General features: G+C 39.1%; 1 protein-coding gene across 1 annotated transcript in view; it reads right to left on the bottom strand.

The window, feature by feature from the left end:
* The window catches only part of PLD5 (phospholipase D family member 5), a gene marked incomplete at both ends in the record, with an annotated part of 465,875 nt that overhangs the window by 201,601 nt on the left and 249,585 nt on the right, over positions 1–14,689 (bottom strand). The window contains one exon of the mRNA XM_082613900.1: positions 2,420–2,588. Coding sequence (XP_082470026.1) covers positions 2,420–2,588 — 169 coding nt within the window. The remainder of the gene's footprint in view (positions 1–2,419; positions 2,589–14,689) is intronic.

The raw sequence follows: 14,689 nt of genomic DNA, 5'->3' as shown, positions 1-14,689 counted from the left end.
ATTCTCAAAATGAGAAATGGCCTCAGGGTAAAGATCAAATCAAAGCTGTGGCTGTACGATTCCATGTTGAGACCTCTGAAGGATTAAAAGTAGTGTGTGTGGGGGGGTGACTCTCAAAAGGGCTCCTGGAAAATTCAAGGGTGAGGTTCCGAAGCATCTTGAGTCCCAGTCCAAAGTAGAAAAAGACCACCTGTGAGTTATTTGTGGTGTGGCCTTTTGCTAATAGAGTGGATTTTAACTGGATACATAGAAAGTCTACAGAAGTTTTTAAGGGGTTGTTCCATTTTGGACTGAAAAAGGACAGAGATGGTTTAAAATGAAAAGAGGTCTCTGGGGCCTCAGATTTCTACTGGTAGAAAGCCAACCAAGAAAATAAGTCTGAAGCAAGCACAGGCTATTTCTTATGAAAAAGAAAGAAAAACACAGAGGGTGGAGCAAAGAGTTTCTGAGAACAGCAGATTAGGAAAGCACCCCCAGGAAACAGAACTAGATCCCAGTCTAGAGACATTCCCTGTTCTCCAAGTTCGGAAAACTGGTGATGTGTGCCAGGCTGGCTTTTAAAACTGCTGTGGGTTCAATGACTAATTTGTGCTCTCTACTTCCCCCTTTGGAACAGAAGTATCTATCGTAGTTATCTCATCTCTATTTTGCCATTGTATGTTGGGAGTGTACATTGGGGGGCATGTATCTTGTCTTTTTAGTTCACAGGTTTCCAAATCAAGAGAAGCCCTCATGAGGAGTCCTATTCAGATCCTGTCCTGATGCAGATGAAGAGATCCTAGACTTTGAGCCTTTGCTGTAAAGGGATACACGTTTTGGGGGATGAGGAGTGCATTTTGTATGTGGAAGAGAGAGATGGATTGCTGTGGCCAGAGTGCACTGTGGTATGTAATTTCCAAAGATGCCTGCCAACAATTCTCCACATTCCCATATGTATGCTACCTCTCTCATCTTGAATTTGTGACTTGCTTTGACCAATAGAATAGGGTGGAAGCAATTGGGATTCTAGAGCTCAGGTCTTAAGAGGTCTCACAGTTTCTGCTTTTGCCCTTTTAGGATATAACCACAGGTAAAGAATTCAAGCTGCTTTACTGAATGATGATAGATACATACAGAGAGAGAGAGAAGTCCAGCCGGCCGCTAGACATTCCAGCCGTCTGAGGGAAGATGCTCATATGTGAGGAGTCATCTTGTACCCTCCAGCCCCAGGTAGGCCACCCCAGCCAACACTATTTAGATCAGAGACAAGTTCTCTGACAAATGCTGCCCAGAATCATGAATAAATAAATAATTGTTATTTTTAAAAACCACTAAGTTTTGGGATGATAAATGCTGCAATAAGCACCTGAAGCACCTGCTTCAGCAGAGGTAGAACAGTGTAGAACATAATTAGTAAAATTATCCAGTTTTTCTTTAGTATAGCCTTTATGGGTTTTTTGTTTATTTGTACCTATTTTCTAATATCTTTTGACTTTAAAATAGTATAATCGAAGAAAATCAAAGCACCAATGAGGTAATGATTATAGGCTTAATGGCAACACATTCTGTATACAAACAGACAAAATTAATTTTATCCTTGACCCCCCCCCATAGGACATTTAAGTATAGGGCAATGGTCATATACTTGATAGCTCAGTGCTATCATGGTTGTACCAACATAAAGAAAAACATGCTAAAGATTACCAGGATTGGGGTGGTGGGGGTGGTGGTGTGATGAATTGGGCGATTGGGATTGACATGTATACACTGATGTGTATAAAATTGATGACTAATAAGAACCTGCTGTATAAAAAAATAAACAAAATAAAATTCAAAAACAAAAAGATTACCAGGATCATTTTCTTATCTCCAGGACATTTCATTCAGAAATCATTTACTTCATTTAGTCAGGTTTCTAAAGGCTGTTCTTATAACTAGTAAATTTCTTTTTCCTCTTCACTCAAATATGACAGAGTCAAGAATATACAGATATACTGGGAACTGTGACTCCACTATTAAAAAAGTTGGTTCTGAGCCACAAAGACAAATTAGGACACCAATTAACCAATTAAATGTCTCAGCAAGCAGTTACGGAATTGGAACTATAAACACGCAGGTTGTGTAAAGCAGAATTCTGTGATGTGCAATCAATGGACACCACAAGACACCTCTGAAGTTGTCCGATACAGCAGTGCTGCATAGAGAGCCTCTTGTTTGCAAAGATGAGATGTGATTTTGCCCTTGAAAGCATGGAATTCTAGTAGAAGCTGAGCAACCTATGATTAACAATGGCACATACATAAAAATGTAATAATGGACATGAACTATGGGTATAGATAGACTGAAGAAATGAGCTTGAACTTGAGGAGTGGAAGCAAGAATACTGAGTATAAAATGCACATAAGTAAAATCATCACACACATTAGAGGATGTGGCTTACCTGACATGCTGATGGATGACTGTGGTTGAGATCCCAATGGGAAGATACTATGTCAACAGACTTTTTGGCCATGCTGAGTAAATTCATCCAGCCTTGGAAAAGTGATAAGTGAAATGGTGCATTTTCTGAATAGGTAAGGCCTTCAGGAATATTTTCCACCAGGGCAATTCTTAGAAAAGATTTTGAAAAACAAACAAACAAAATCTAGTCAAATTTGAAGCCATAGATTTTTACACATGCATACAGAGACATCTGAAAAATACTCTTTACTCTTTCTGAGTGTATATGTTCCTCATAATTTACATTTTTCAACAAAGGCCTTTAACATTTCCCTTATGCTAATCTACTGTGTTCTGAGAGTTTATGTTCAATTTCTCCTCAGTTAGCACTTATATTTCAGAAAATCATGGTATATGTTCCTAATGTCCAGTGTCAAACTAGCCTTGAGAAAAAGTCCAGAGCTTCCTACACAAGCATCTTCCTCTAGTAGTATCTCCAGTTTCTAGTACAATGTTGGACATATATTAGAACTAGTTTAGCAAATACAATATTATTAGTTTTATTACTACTAGAGAATAAAAATAGTAAATGCTATTACTATTGCTTAAAACCTCTGTTTGTGCTTCCCAACCTAAGGCATAAAATGATACTAAGAAGGAAATTTAAAAACCAGCCTGTTGCAGGGCTTTATTAAAGTTGGAGATAGTGAATATATAAAATAATAGTAATAACCAAGCCCTAAATAAACTACAATCAGCAATATCCTAATAAATGTGTCTTCTCTTTTTATACTTCCTTATTTATTGACAACATATACACTGTGGCTTGCATTGGTGCTGCAGCTAAGTTTGTGTGGTTTTCACTTCGGAGTTAGCCAGGTGAAACATAACATTTTAGTTTTTTTAATTTATTTTTATTTTAAAAATTTTATTTATTTATTTATTTTTATTTTACTTTATTATTATTTTTTAAAATCTGAATACCATGGGGCATCCTTGATAGGTCACTGGCATGGAAGTTCAATATCTTAGTTCCCTGACGAGGGAACGAACCTGGGCCCTCATCAGTGAGAGCTCAGAATCCTAATCACTAGACTACCATGGAATTCCCTGACTTTTCTTTTTATAAATTTATTTATTTATTTATTTTTGGATCTGTTGGGTCTTTGTTGCTGCATGTGGGCTTTCTCTAGTTGCGATGAGAGGGGGCTACTCTTTGTTGTGGTGCGCAGGCTTCTCATTGCGGTGGCTTCTCTTGTTGCAGAGCACAGACTCTAGGCATGTGGGCTTCAGTAGTTGTGGTACATGGGCTCAGTAATTGTGGCTCACGGGCTCCAGAGCACAGCCTCAGTAGTTGTGGCGCATGGGCTTAGTGGCTCCGTGGCATGTGGATCTTCTCAACCAGGACTCAAACCCGTATCCCCTTCATTGGCAGGCGGATTTTTAACCACTGTGCCACCAGGGTAGTGCCGATAACATTTCAATAAAGGAATAAACAGTTTTTTTTTCCAGTTTAAGAAATGTAAATTCTCCTGCAACTCTTGACAGGAAACTCCAAACTCTTATGAAGATAGGGTTAGGGTTAGGGTGTAAGTCCTTCAAGAACAGAGATCTTTTTATTCAAAGCTATGCATCCTTAGTGCTAGATACATAATTAGGGCTCAAAAAATACTTATAGAATGAATTTCAGCTTCTAATGCAGAATCCAGAACTTCTCACTAAAACTGTTTACTGTTTATTTTAATGAGACTTGTTCCATTTAGCCAATTTTAGAAACAAAAACAATACTCTTAGTAATATGTTTGTGTATTTGATGAATATCATAGCCAAAATGGGGTTGGGTATATGTCTTAGAGACATTCACAGTTTTAGGGTCCAATCATCCAACCACTACCCACAATTGAATTAAATCTTGTTGAGACCTTATGAGCACAGGACAAGCAAGTCATTTACTGTACATAACACAGAAATGACTAAGACAAAACTCCCTAGTCCTCTGGAATTTATAATCTAGTGAAAGAGCCAGTCTCATATGTAATGATTTAAATAGGAGGTAGGCTCTAAGAAATGGCAAAACAAGAGTAAGAATTAATTAGATGGATAATGCACCATCTAAAGTACCACTGGAGCATGAGCAGCAAGGAAAAAATAATTAGGTTGCGAGCGTCTGGAACTGGAGAAAGTGGGACTTGAAATGAGTCTTCAAAGATATAATTTTTATGGGTCAGCTGGACGAGAAAGATATTCTAGGTGTATTTGGATGCTTGAGAGTTGGTTGGCCAAGGGAAGTGTGAGGTAAGAGAGTTATGGTAGCGGCTTGCCATGGTGGAGAAGACTGGCAGTGTCTGTAGGGACCATACTGTAGAGGTTGTGAACCAGGAAGAGAAGTTTGGACTTAATTTTGATGCTTTTGAGAGCAACCAAGTACATTTTAGGGGTCTAACTCTGACAGCACACATGTATACTACTGGAAGGGAGATGACAATCAGTAGAGGGTAGAGGGTCCATTAAAACTGATGAGGAACACGGGAAAGGGGTGAGTATTGAGAGATATTATCAAGGGGGAAAAAAAGAAGAGAAAACTAGCCCAAAGCCTAATGTGGGGGGGATGCCTACATTTTTCTGGTTGATAGAGTGTGAAACGGATGAGAAGATTCAGAAGGGACCAAAAGAGAAGCAGGAAGACAAGAGAGGTCCAGGAGAAAGCAGTGTTTGGGAAACCAAGGAGAGAGAGGGTCAAAAAGGTGGAGAGAGGGGATTTTTTAAATCTACTTCAAAACCTTTGAAGGCAACAGACAGAGGTTGAAGTTGGATATTTTAATTCTATCCACATTTAAAGTCCAATTATCTATGTAAATAGAAGGTAGACATAGCATGAAGAAATGATCCCAAATAATCAGCAGTTTTAGCCTCTCCTACGACTAAGGAATACGTTTAAAAATCAAACAAAAAAAGAATCCAAACAAACAGAACAAAAATAGAACATCATTTAACAAATAGGACTAACTAGTTTCAATTTTACTTCAATATAAAAGCCATGCTGAGAAAGACAAAGAAGAATCAAGAAGCCCAGATAAACCAAACATACAAAACAAAGGATATAGAGTAATTGTAGAGTTGTAGGTGGCTCTGCACCACCCCTTTCTTCATACCACCTACATGGTTTCTGATAGGCATACAATAAGGATTCCCAATTTCTTTTAGAAATCTTTAGACCATATATTCTTAACCTTGGATCCATGAATAGAATTTAGGGGGACCTATGAGCTTGATCTTTATTTTCCCTCATTTCTAACTGAAATTTAACATTCCTTTCAGTTATGGACATAGATAAAAAATGACAGGAATATTAAAAGAACCTGTGATTCTGTCACCATTTAGAAAATTTACTAACATTGATCCATCCACTCCTGAGGGTCAATCCTGGCTGGGACATTTTATCAGCCAGTCTGACCCTGATATTAGGTGGAAACTCCGAAAGTTACAATTAGGCCCACAAACCCCAATGCCCCAACTCCTAGAGGTGGCCTTTGGGGTATTTGATAATTGAGATCCAGCTGAGAAGGAAGAGAAAACCCAATGTGAAAACACTTAGGCCAGGGCTCAAGTTAAACTGATGGCCATAGCTGTCAGCCATGCCTTGCAACCTCAGGACAACCCAAGGGGGCCAAGGAAGTTTAACCAACCACCTGGAGGTAAAATGAGGAAGGGGAAATGCTTCAAATGCAAGTCAACCGGCCAGTGGGCCCAAAAATGCCAAAAAGAACCCCTGTTCCATGCCCAGTCTGCAAACAAACAGGTTATTGGAAGTGGGACTGTCCCCAATCCCGAAGGGGAAGGGGGGCTCCTGCTCCTAAGATGGCCATGGATGACTGAGGTGGCCTGGGCATTCTGGCAGCTTCCCCTTTGTGAGATGTCTATCTCCTTCGAGGAGCCCTGGGTGGTCCTTGACGTGGCAGGTAAGAAAACCAGTTTTTTAATTGATACGGGAGCCACTTACTCTGTCCTGATCTCTCACGCTGTGTCTCTTTTCTCCAAAAGCTGTACTGTGACTGGTGTCAAAGGAAAGCCTCACACCTGTTTCTTCATTGGGCCTCTCACTTGTCAATTTGAACAGCATTTGATCTCACACACCTTTTTAGCTGTGCCTTGAGTGTCCTAACCCACTACTGGGAAGAGACTTTCTGGGCTCCTTCAGAGTCATATTACGATTAGGAGGACCGGAGCAGCCCCTTTTCTTGATTCTGACTAAGACAAATCAGCTGGAAAAACAAGGGCCTATTCCCAGTCATATTCTACACGCAGTTAACCTTCCTTAATTTCTTTGGGACAAAGGAATCCCTGGGAGGCTATAAATGCCCAACCTGTAAAAACTAGCCTTAAGCCAGAAGTCACTTATCCTAACAAGAGACAGTACCCTATAAAGTTGGAAGCAAGAAAGGTTTGCAACTGTCCATAGATAATTCCTTAAAGCATGGCCTGTCAGTATCCATGCAATGCCACTATTCTGCCAGTTGTTAAGCCAAATGGGGAATACTGTTACAAGACCTTAGAGCAGTAAATGATGCAGTAGTCCCTATACATCCACTTGTGACCAATCCTTATAATATATTAGTCCAGATTCCTGAAGATGACAAATGGTTTACTGTGCTTGACACAAGGATGCCTTCTTTTGCATCTGAGTTCATCCCTCATCTCAGTATCTGTTTGCCTTCGAGTGGACTAACCCCCACTAGGGCCAAATGCAACAATATACCTGGACAGTATTGCCTCAGGGGTTTCAGGACAGCCAGCCCATATTTGTTGCTCCAGGCCCTAGGAAAGGAACTAAGGGAAATATACCTAAAAGAAGAGGCCATTCTACAGTATGTAGATGACATATTAATATATAGCCTCACCACGGAGACCTCAGATCAGAATACCATTAAAGTCCTTAATTTCCTTGGGACCTAGGGCTATAGGATCTCCCAGGAAAAAGCACAAATCTCAAAGCAACAAGTTAAATATCTGGGATATATTATAAATCCTGGAATAAGACAGTTATCTCCAGATAGAAAAGATACTATATTAGGCCTAAGCCGTGGGCACCAAAAGGAAAATTCTCAAATTACCCAAGGGAACAACAGGGCAGATCGAGAGGCAAAGAAAAGAGCCCTGATGCCCATACCAGGTAGAAACCAACACTGAGAAAATTTGACAACAAGCCACTTGGCTTCAGCAGACAATTAACCACCAATCCTCACTATCAAATATGGGCAGGGGACTGAAAATTGGTTCTCTAGTTTGTTCTCTTGAATCCCACAAGGTATAAAAACTTTCTGGCAGGAGGTTGTCATTTTCTTATAACCCTTTTTTCAGTCATACTGATCTATGCCATATTTCATCTAGTACTCCATTGTTTTCCCTACTGTTGTAAACCTGTGACTAATAAGACTTTTTGGTCCAAGGAGACTTGGGACCAACAGGTCCAGACCTTCCATTCTAAGAATAGAAAAAATTATTAAACTTTAAACCTGAGATTAACAAAATATACATCCAAGCAGAATGGCTTCTTGGCAAGGGTAACATTGCCTCCCCTGTCTGGTCAACAGTTAAGGAAACCCTCCCAAAGTTAACCTGGTTCTTTCCCTTTCTAGGCACTTTAATGGCTATTGTTCTTCTCCTTTTTAACCCTTGTTTGTTTAACCTTTTGATTAAGTTTGTGTCTTTTATGCTCCAACAGTTTAAAATAAGGCTCATGATGACTCAAGAAATTCAACCCTTTCCAGCAGAGAGCGGCCCAGGTCCCTACAGGTCCTTGGGACAGTCAGCGAGGGACTTCTACACCTCTGGGGTCAGCTAGGGTCTGTGGCCCCTGTCCAGCAGGAAGAAGTTTCAGAAGAAAAGACTTCTGGCCCTTGACCCCTTAAGAATAAGGGTGCAGAGTCTCTTAGCGGGGAATGAGGCTGGGACTTGGGACCATTTGCTGCAGTGCTGCAATGCTTGTATCTGGACACACCTCTCCTTGAGCAACAAAATACAAATAAACTATATGGGACTAAAAATAACTGTGTTCATGTGCAGTTGGGGCAAATTCTGGACAAAAGATACAATGAGACCAAAAAACCCAACTGCCACTTCTGAAGAGCCTGGAGCAGAGCAAAAACAGGGTGTTGGGAGCAAAAGCAGGGTACTGAGCATGCCCCCTGCACTCAACACCACCAGAGGGGCGGGCAAAACACCTAAGCCACCCCTCTGGCCCGATGCCTGGACACACCCCTAGCCTCACTCCATATAAGGAACAAGCTCGCCCCCCCCTCAGCGAGCAAGTGGGTGAGCAAGGGAAGCTGTTGCCTGTTCTTGCTCCCTGCTGCTGCAGCAGGGGCCCAATAAAGCCTTGCCTGAAAAAAATAAAGAATTTTCATACCATGGTATGATAACTATTGGTGATATCTCCAAGTATTTATCACTACTTTGAAATTATGGTAGTCATCAGATCTTGTTACTTCATGAATAAGTAGAGCAGAATATACATTACTATATCACAAATTTGTTTTTTTATATTTTTGATAACTTTATTTCAACATTACTGGTTTTCTTTGCAGTCCTATGTATTTCAATTTATGCATTTAAAACATTATTCAAGGAAGGAGTCCATTGGCTTCATCAGACTGCTAATAGGGTCTGTGGCACAAAAAAGTTAAGAAGTACTCATCAGATGGACAATATATCTATTCCTTTTTTTTCTACTTCACACACATTCTTATAAGATTTTTTTCCATTGTTGAAGCCTTAGAAGTAGGTAAGATTATCAAGAGAGATTTTCAAGAGAAGAGAACTGGGTTGAAGCCTAATATGGAAAATATCTAATCACTTCTGGTTGGTAGAGAAAGTGGGGCAGGTAAAGAAGACAGAAGAAAGTACTGGAAAGATTGGAAGAGAAGAGTGAAATTCCCTGGAAGCCAAAGAAGACCAAATTTATCATTATTTGGTTTTTTACTAAACAGAAAAGTAAATTAGGAATTTATACTAAAAATAGAGACACCACCAAAGGTCTAGAGACCACACCTATGTTTGGTAATGAATTCTGGGGAAACCCTGCTCACCTCCTCACTTTCCTCCTTTCTCATTTTACCTGGAGATCTTGATTGCTCCTTTTGTAACACAATGCTTGTTTCCTATGCCCTGCTAAAAAAGGCCTTTAGAAATCAGTCTTGAAATGACTTGACTTATTTCTGTGACCTATCATTTTATTTCCTTTAACAAGCAACAGCTAGCTACACTGCAGGGGCCTGATCTAATTAGCATACATGCAGAGCTCATTTCCATGGATAGCAGTCCTTGTTATACTCTTCTTTCTCAAGCAAGGAAAAAAGTAGGCAGAACTCATTAAAATTCACCTTTGGGCAAATTTCTGGAATGCCTGCATGCCTTTTATCAGTTTTGTTTTTTCTTTTGGATCCAAGATCCAATCAATGTTTACTTGTTGCACTTAGTTGTCATATCTAGGAGAGTTCCCCAGCCTATTCTTGTTTTATTTGCTTACCAAGATGTCAACAATTCAGAAGAGCCCAGGTCAGTTGCTTTGCTAAATACTCCTGGATTTGATTTGCTTGGTTGTTGCTTCATAATTAGGTTTAGGATAAGTATTTTTGGTAGGAACAATACATAGGTAATGTGTCCTTCAAAGTGCATCATATGAGGTGTCACATGATAGTGGGTTGTCCCACTACTGGTGATGTTAAATTTGGTCACTTGGTTAAGGGGGTATGTCAGATTTTTCAATTGAGCAGGACCTTTCTTCCCTCCATAATTAACAAATGATTTGTTCAGATGGCATGAATATTCCCTAACATTTCACTCACTGATTTGGCTTCTATCTATTTATGATTCTTAACTGAATCTATTTTTATTATACTTATAATTTTCTATCATTTCTTTTATATGTGTTCATTGGTAATATTTTGTAAGGAAAATCTTTTTCTTCTCCCATTATAACTTTTTACATTTTTTAAGATATTGTTTTATCAGTATGGATTCTTTTTTTTTATTTCAAAATGTTATTATCTACTTTGTGATGCCCAAATTGTTACATACATTGCCAGTGGAGGCCCCTAAAAGTTGTCTCCTGTGTCCTTTTGATATGTCTTTCAGTTTTTGAATACTTTCTTATTTTTTGTCACCAGATGTTTCAACTACATTAACTTCTAAACCAACTTTCAAAGACAACTGCAGAGAACATGATGGCAAGTTTGAGTTGACAACAGCAGAGCCCTGCTTGTATAAATCTAGAAAGTTCAGACTAAAGCCTCATTAATTCCTGGTCTATAATTGTATAAGTGAAGAAAAACTATGCTTTTCTTTATGGAGAGAGGCAGTATAGCAGTAGAAATATTATTATTGTGGCTAGGATCCTTTCTTTGTATATTAAAGCTTAAAAGTACTTTCACAGGTAATATACGCATCATCATCACCAAGAAACACAGTGAAATAGGCATGATCTCAGTTTTGGAGGCAAAGAGAGCAAGGCTCCCAGTGGTTAGGTGTCACCCAGATGGATAGAGTGCTACAGAGCAGGGATTTAAATTCAGGTTTGTCTGAGCTCATGTGCATTTCACAACACTAGGTTAGATCCTGGTCTTATCTGAGAAGGTTCTCCACACACTTTGGGTCTATGGAGGGAACAGGTAGAGTGATGCTGAAGATCAGAAGCTGCTGCACTAGAGGGAAGGTCAGCTTGGATTGAGATCTGAACTTTGGAGAAGAGGAGAAGGCGCTCCTCACTCTACTCTCCACTCTATCCATGTCAACAAGGAGATCTACAGTGACAGAAAGACACACTTGTCCTTGCCTTAATACTTCCTGATACTGGCCTAGAAAGGAAGAAACCATCAGAGGAGAAAGGAGCCCAGAGAGGATGAAGACAAAAGAAGTAAGAAAAAGGTACAACTCGATGCATCTACCTTTTTGATATTTTACCAATATAAAATGTGAACAAAGAAGTAGGAGTTCATGGATGAAAAGACCATGACACTGTCCTCAAAGGGCTAAAATACACTAAGCCAGATGATTGAAAACAAATGGCTAAAATGCAAAAGGTCTAAGGGAAAAACATCTGCATTCAAGGTGGTTATTTCCCATCTGACATCTGGCAAAATAGTAATTACACTATTACCATTAATACTTTAACTGAGCAATATTTATTGAGTGCTTATTTTGTGTCAGGCACTATGTTAAGAAGATTCACTGACTATGTTAATTAATGTTTACAAGAACTTGTAGAAGCAGGTACTATAACTATTCCCATTTTAGGGATGAGGAAACTGAGACATAAAGGAGTTTAAGTAATGTGTCCAAGTGCTAGTGAGTGATGGAGCCCAGATTGAAGCCTGGGTAGTATGACTGTGGACTATATCCTCTTAACCACTATGCTCCACTGTCACTTCCGATTTTCAAAGCAAAAAATGCAGGCAGAGGTACAAAATGCAATTTTCTTCCCATATTCTCAATGTATCTTTGATAAATCAGGTGCATAAATACCCTGGGGGATATCCATGACAGTAAATGCTAGAGTCCCTTTCTGTTAGGATTTATTCTCTCACCGTCAGTTTTTCATTTGTGTGTTTTTGTTTTTTTCCATTTGCTTGTTTGTTATTTTACAAAACAAAATCTTCTTCAACCATAATTTTAAAAAATTATTTTATATGGGAGTATAGTTGACTTACAATATTATGTTAATTTCAGGGGTACAGCAAAATGACTCACTTACACATATACATATATCTATTCTTTTTCGAATTATTTTCCATTTAGAATATTACAGAATATTGAGCGGAGTTCCCTGTGCTATACAGTAGGCCCTTGTTGGCTACCTACTTTAAATACAGTAGTGTAAATATGTTAATCCCAACCTCCTAATGTACACCTCCCCAACTTTTCCCTTTGGTAACCATAAGTTTGTTTTCTAAGCCTGTGAGTCTGTTTCTCTTCTGTAAATAGGTTCATTTATATCATTTGTTTAGATTCCACATATAAACAAAATATGATATTTATCTTTCTCTGTCTGACTTACTTCACTTGATATGATAATCTCTAGGTCCATCCATGCTGTTGCAAATGGCATTGTGTCATTCTTTTTTATGTCTGAGTAATATTCCATTGTATATATGTACCACATCTTCTTTATCCATTCCTCTGTTGATGGACATTTAGGTTGCTTCCGTGTCCTGGCTACTGTAAATAGTGATGCAATGAACACTGGGGTGAATGCATCTTTTCGAATTATGATGTTCTGTGGATATATGCCCAGGAGTGGGATTGGTAGATCATATGGTAGCTCTATTTTTAGATTTTTAAGGAACTTCCATACTGTTCTCCATAGTGGCTGTACCAATTTACATTCCCACGTAAATACCTTTTTTCATCTCCTCACTTTCACTCTCTATATTTCCCTAGATCTGAAGTACGTCTCTTTTAGACAGCATATATATGGGTATTGTTTTTGTATCCATTCAGCCAGTCTATGTCTTTTGGTTGGAGCATTTAATCCACTTTTGTTTAAGGTAACTATCAATATGTATATTTTTACTGCCATTTTGTTAATTATTTTGGATTTGTTTTTGTAGGTCTTTTTTCTTCCCTTCCTCTTTTGATCTATTCCTTTGTGATTTGTTGACTAACTTTGTGTTGTATTTGCATTCTTTTTTTCTTTTTTTGTGTTTGTATCCATTATAGAGTTTCAGTGTGCAGTTACCCTGAGGTTTTTATATAGCAGTCTATATATAATCAAGATTTTTTAAAGTTGCTGGTCTTCTAATTTCAGATGCATTTCCAATATCCTATATTTGTACTCTCCTCTTTTCAAGATTGCTGGTTTTGAGATCATATTTGTATGTGGATGATTTCCTACCTTTACTATATGTTTGCCTTTACTGGTGAGGTTGCCCATTTGTAGTTTTCTTATTTCTAGTTGTGGCTTTTTCTTTTCCACCTAGAGAAGTTCCCTTAGCATTTGTTGTAAAGCTGGTTTGGTGGTGCTGAATTCTCTTAGCTTTTGCTTGTCTGTAAAGCTTTTGATTTCTCCATCAAAGCTGAACAAGAGCCTTGCTGGGTAGAGTATTCTTTGTTATAGGTTTTTCCTTTTCATCATTTTAAATACATCGTGTTACTCCCTTCTGGGCTGTAGAGTTTCTGCTGAAAATCCTGCTGATAACCTTATGGGAATTCCCTTGTCTGTTATTTGTTGCTTTTCCCTTGTTGCTTTTAATATTTTCTCTTTGTCTTTAATTTTTGTCAATTTGATCACTATATGTCTCAGCATGTTCCTCCTTGGGTTTATCCTGCCTGGGCTTCTCTGTGCTTCCTGGACTTTGGTGACTGTTTCCTTTCTCGTGTTAGGGAAGTTTTTGGCTATAATTCTTCAAATATTTTCTCAGGCCCCTTCTCTTTCTCTTCTCCTTCTGGGACCTGTATAATGTGAAAGTTGGTGTGTTTAATGTTGTACCAAAAGTCTCTCAGACTGTACTCATTTCTTTTCATTCACTTTTAGTTATTCTGTTCTGCAGCAGTGATTTCCACCATTCTGTCTTTCACCTCACTTATCTATTCTTCTGCTTCATTTATTCTGCTATTGATTCCTTCTAATGTAATTTTAATTTCAGTCATTGTATTGTTCATCTGTGTTTCTTTGTTCTTTATATTTCCTATCTCTTTGCTAAAATATTCTTGTAACTTCTCGCTTTGTGCATCCATTCTTTTCCTGAGTCCTTGGATCATCTTTACAATCATTACTCAGAACTCTGTCTCAGGCAGATTGACTATCTCCACTTCACTTAGTTGTTTTTCTGTTGTTTTATCTTATTCCTTCATCTGGGACATATTCCTCTGCCATCTCATTTTGTCTAACTCTCTGTGATTGTGGTTCCCATTTCACAGCCTGCAGGGTTGTAGTTCCTCTTGCTTCCACTGTCTGCCCCTTGGTGGATAAGTCTGATCTAAGAGGCTTGTGCAGGTTCTCTTTTGGGAGAGACTGGTGCCTGCCCACTGGTGGGTGGAGCTGGGACTTCTCTCTTTGGTGGGCAGGTCCATGCCAAGGGGTGTGTTTAGGGGGCTGCTGTGGACTCAGGAAGATTTAGGCTGCCTGATGGGTGGGGTTGTGTTCCCATCTGGTGGGTTGTTTGGCCTGAGGCATCCCAGCACTGGAGTCTACAGGCTGTTGGGTGGGGTCAGGTCTTGGTGAGAAAGTGGCAGCCTCCAGGAAGGCTCACACCAATAAGCACTCCCCAGAACCACA

This window comes from Mesoplodon mirus (assembly GCF_964341445.2).
Source record: "Mesoplodon mirus genome assembly, chromosome: 3".
In the NCBI taxonomy this organism is placed as follows: Eukaryota; Metazoa; Chordata; class Mammalia; order Artiodactyla; family Ziphiidae; genus Mesoplodon; species Mesoplodon mirus.
This window is presented reverse-complemented; position numbering and strand designations above follow the sequence as displayed.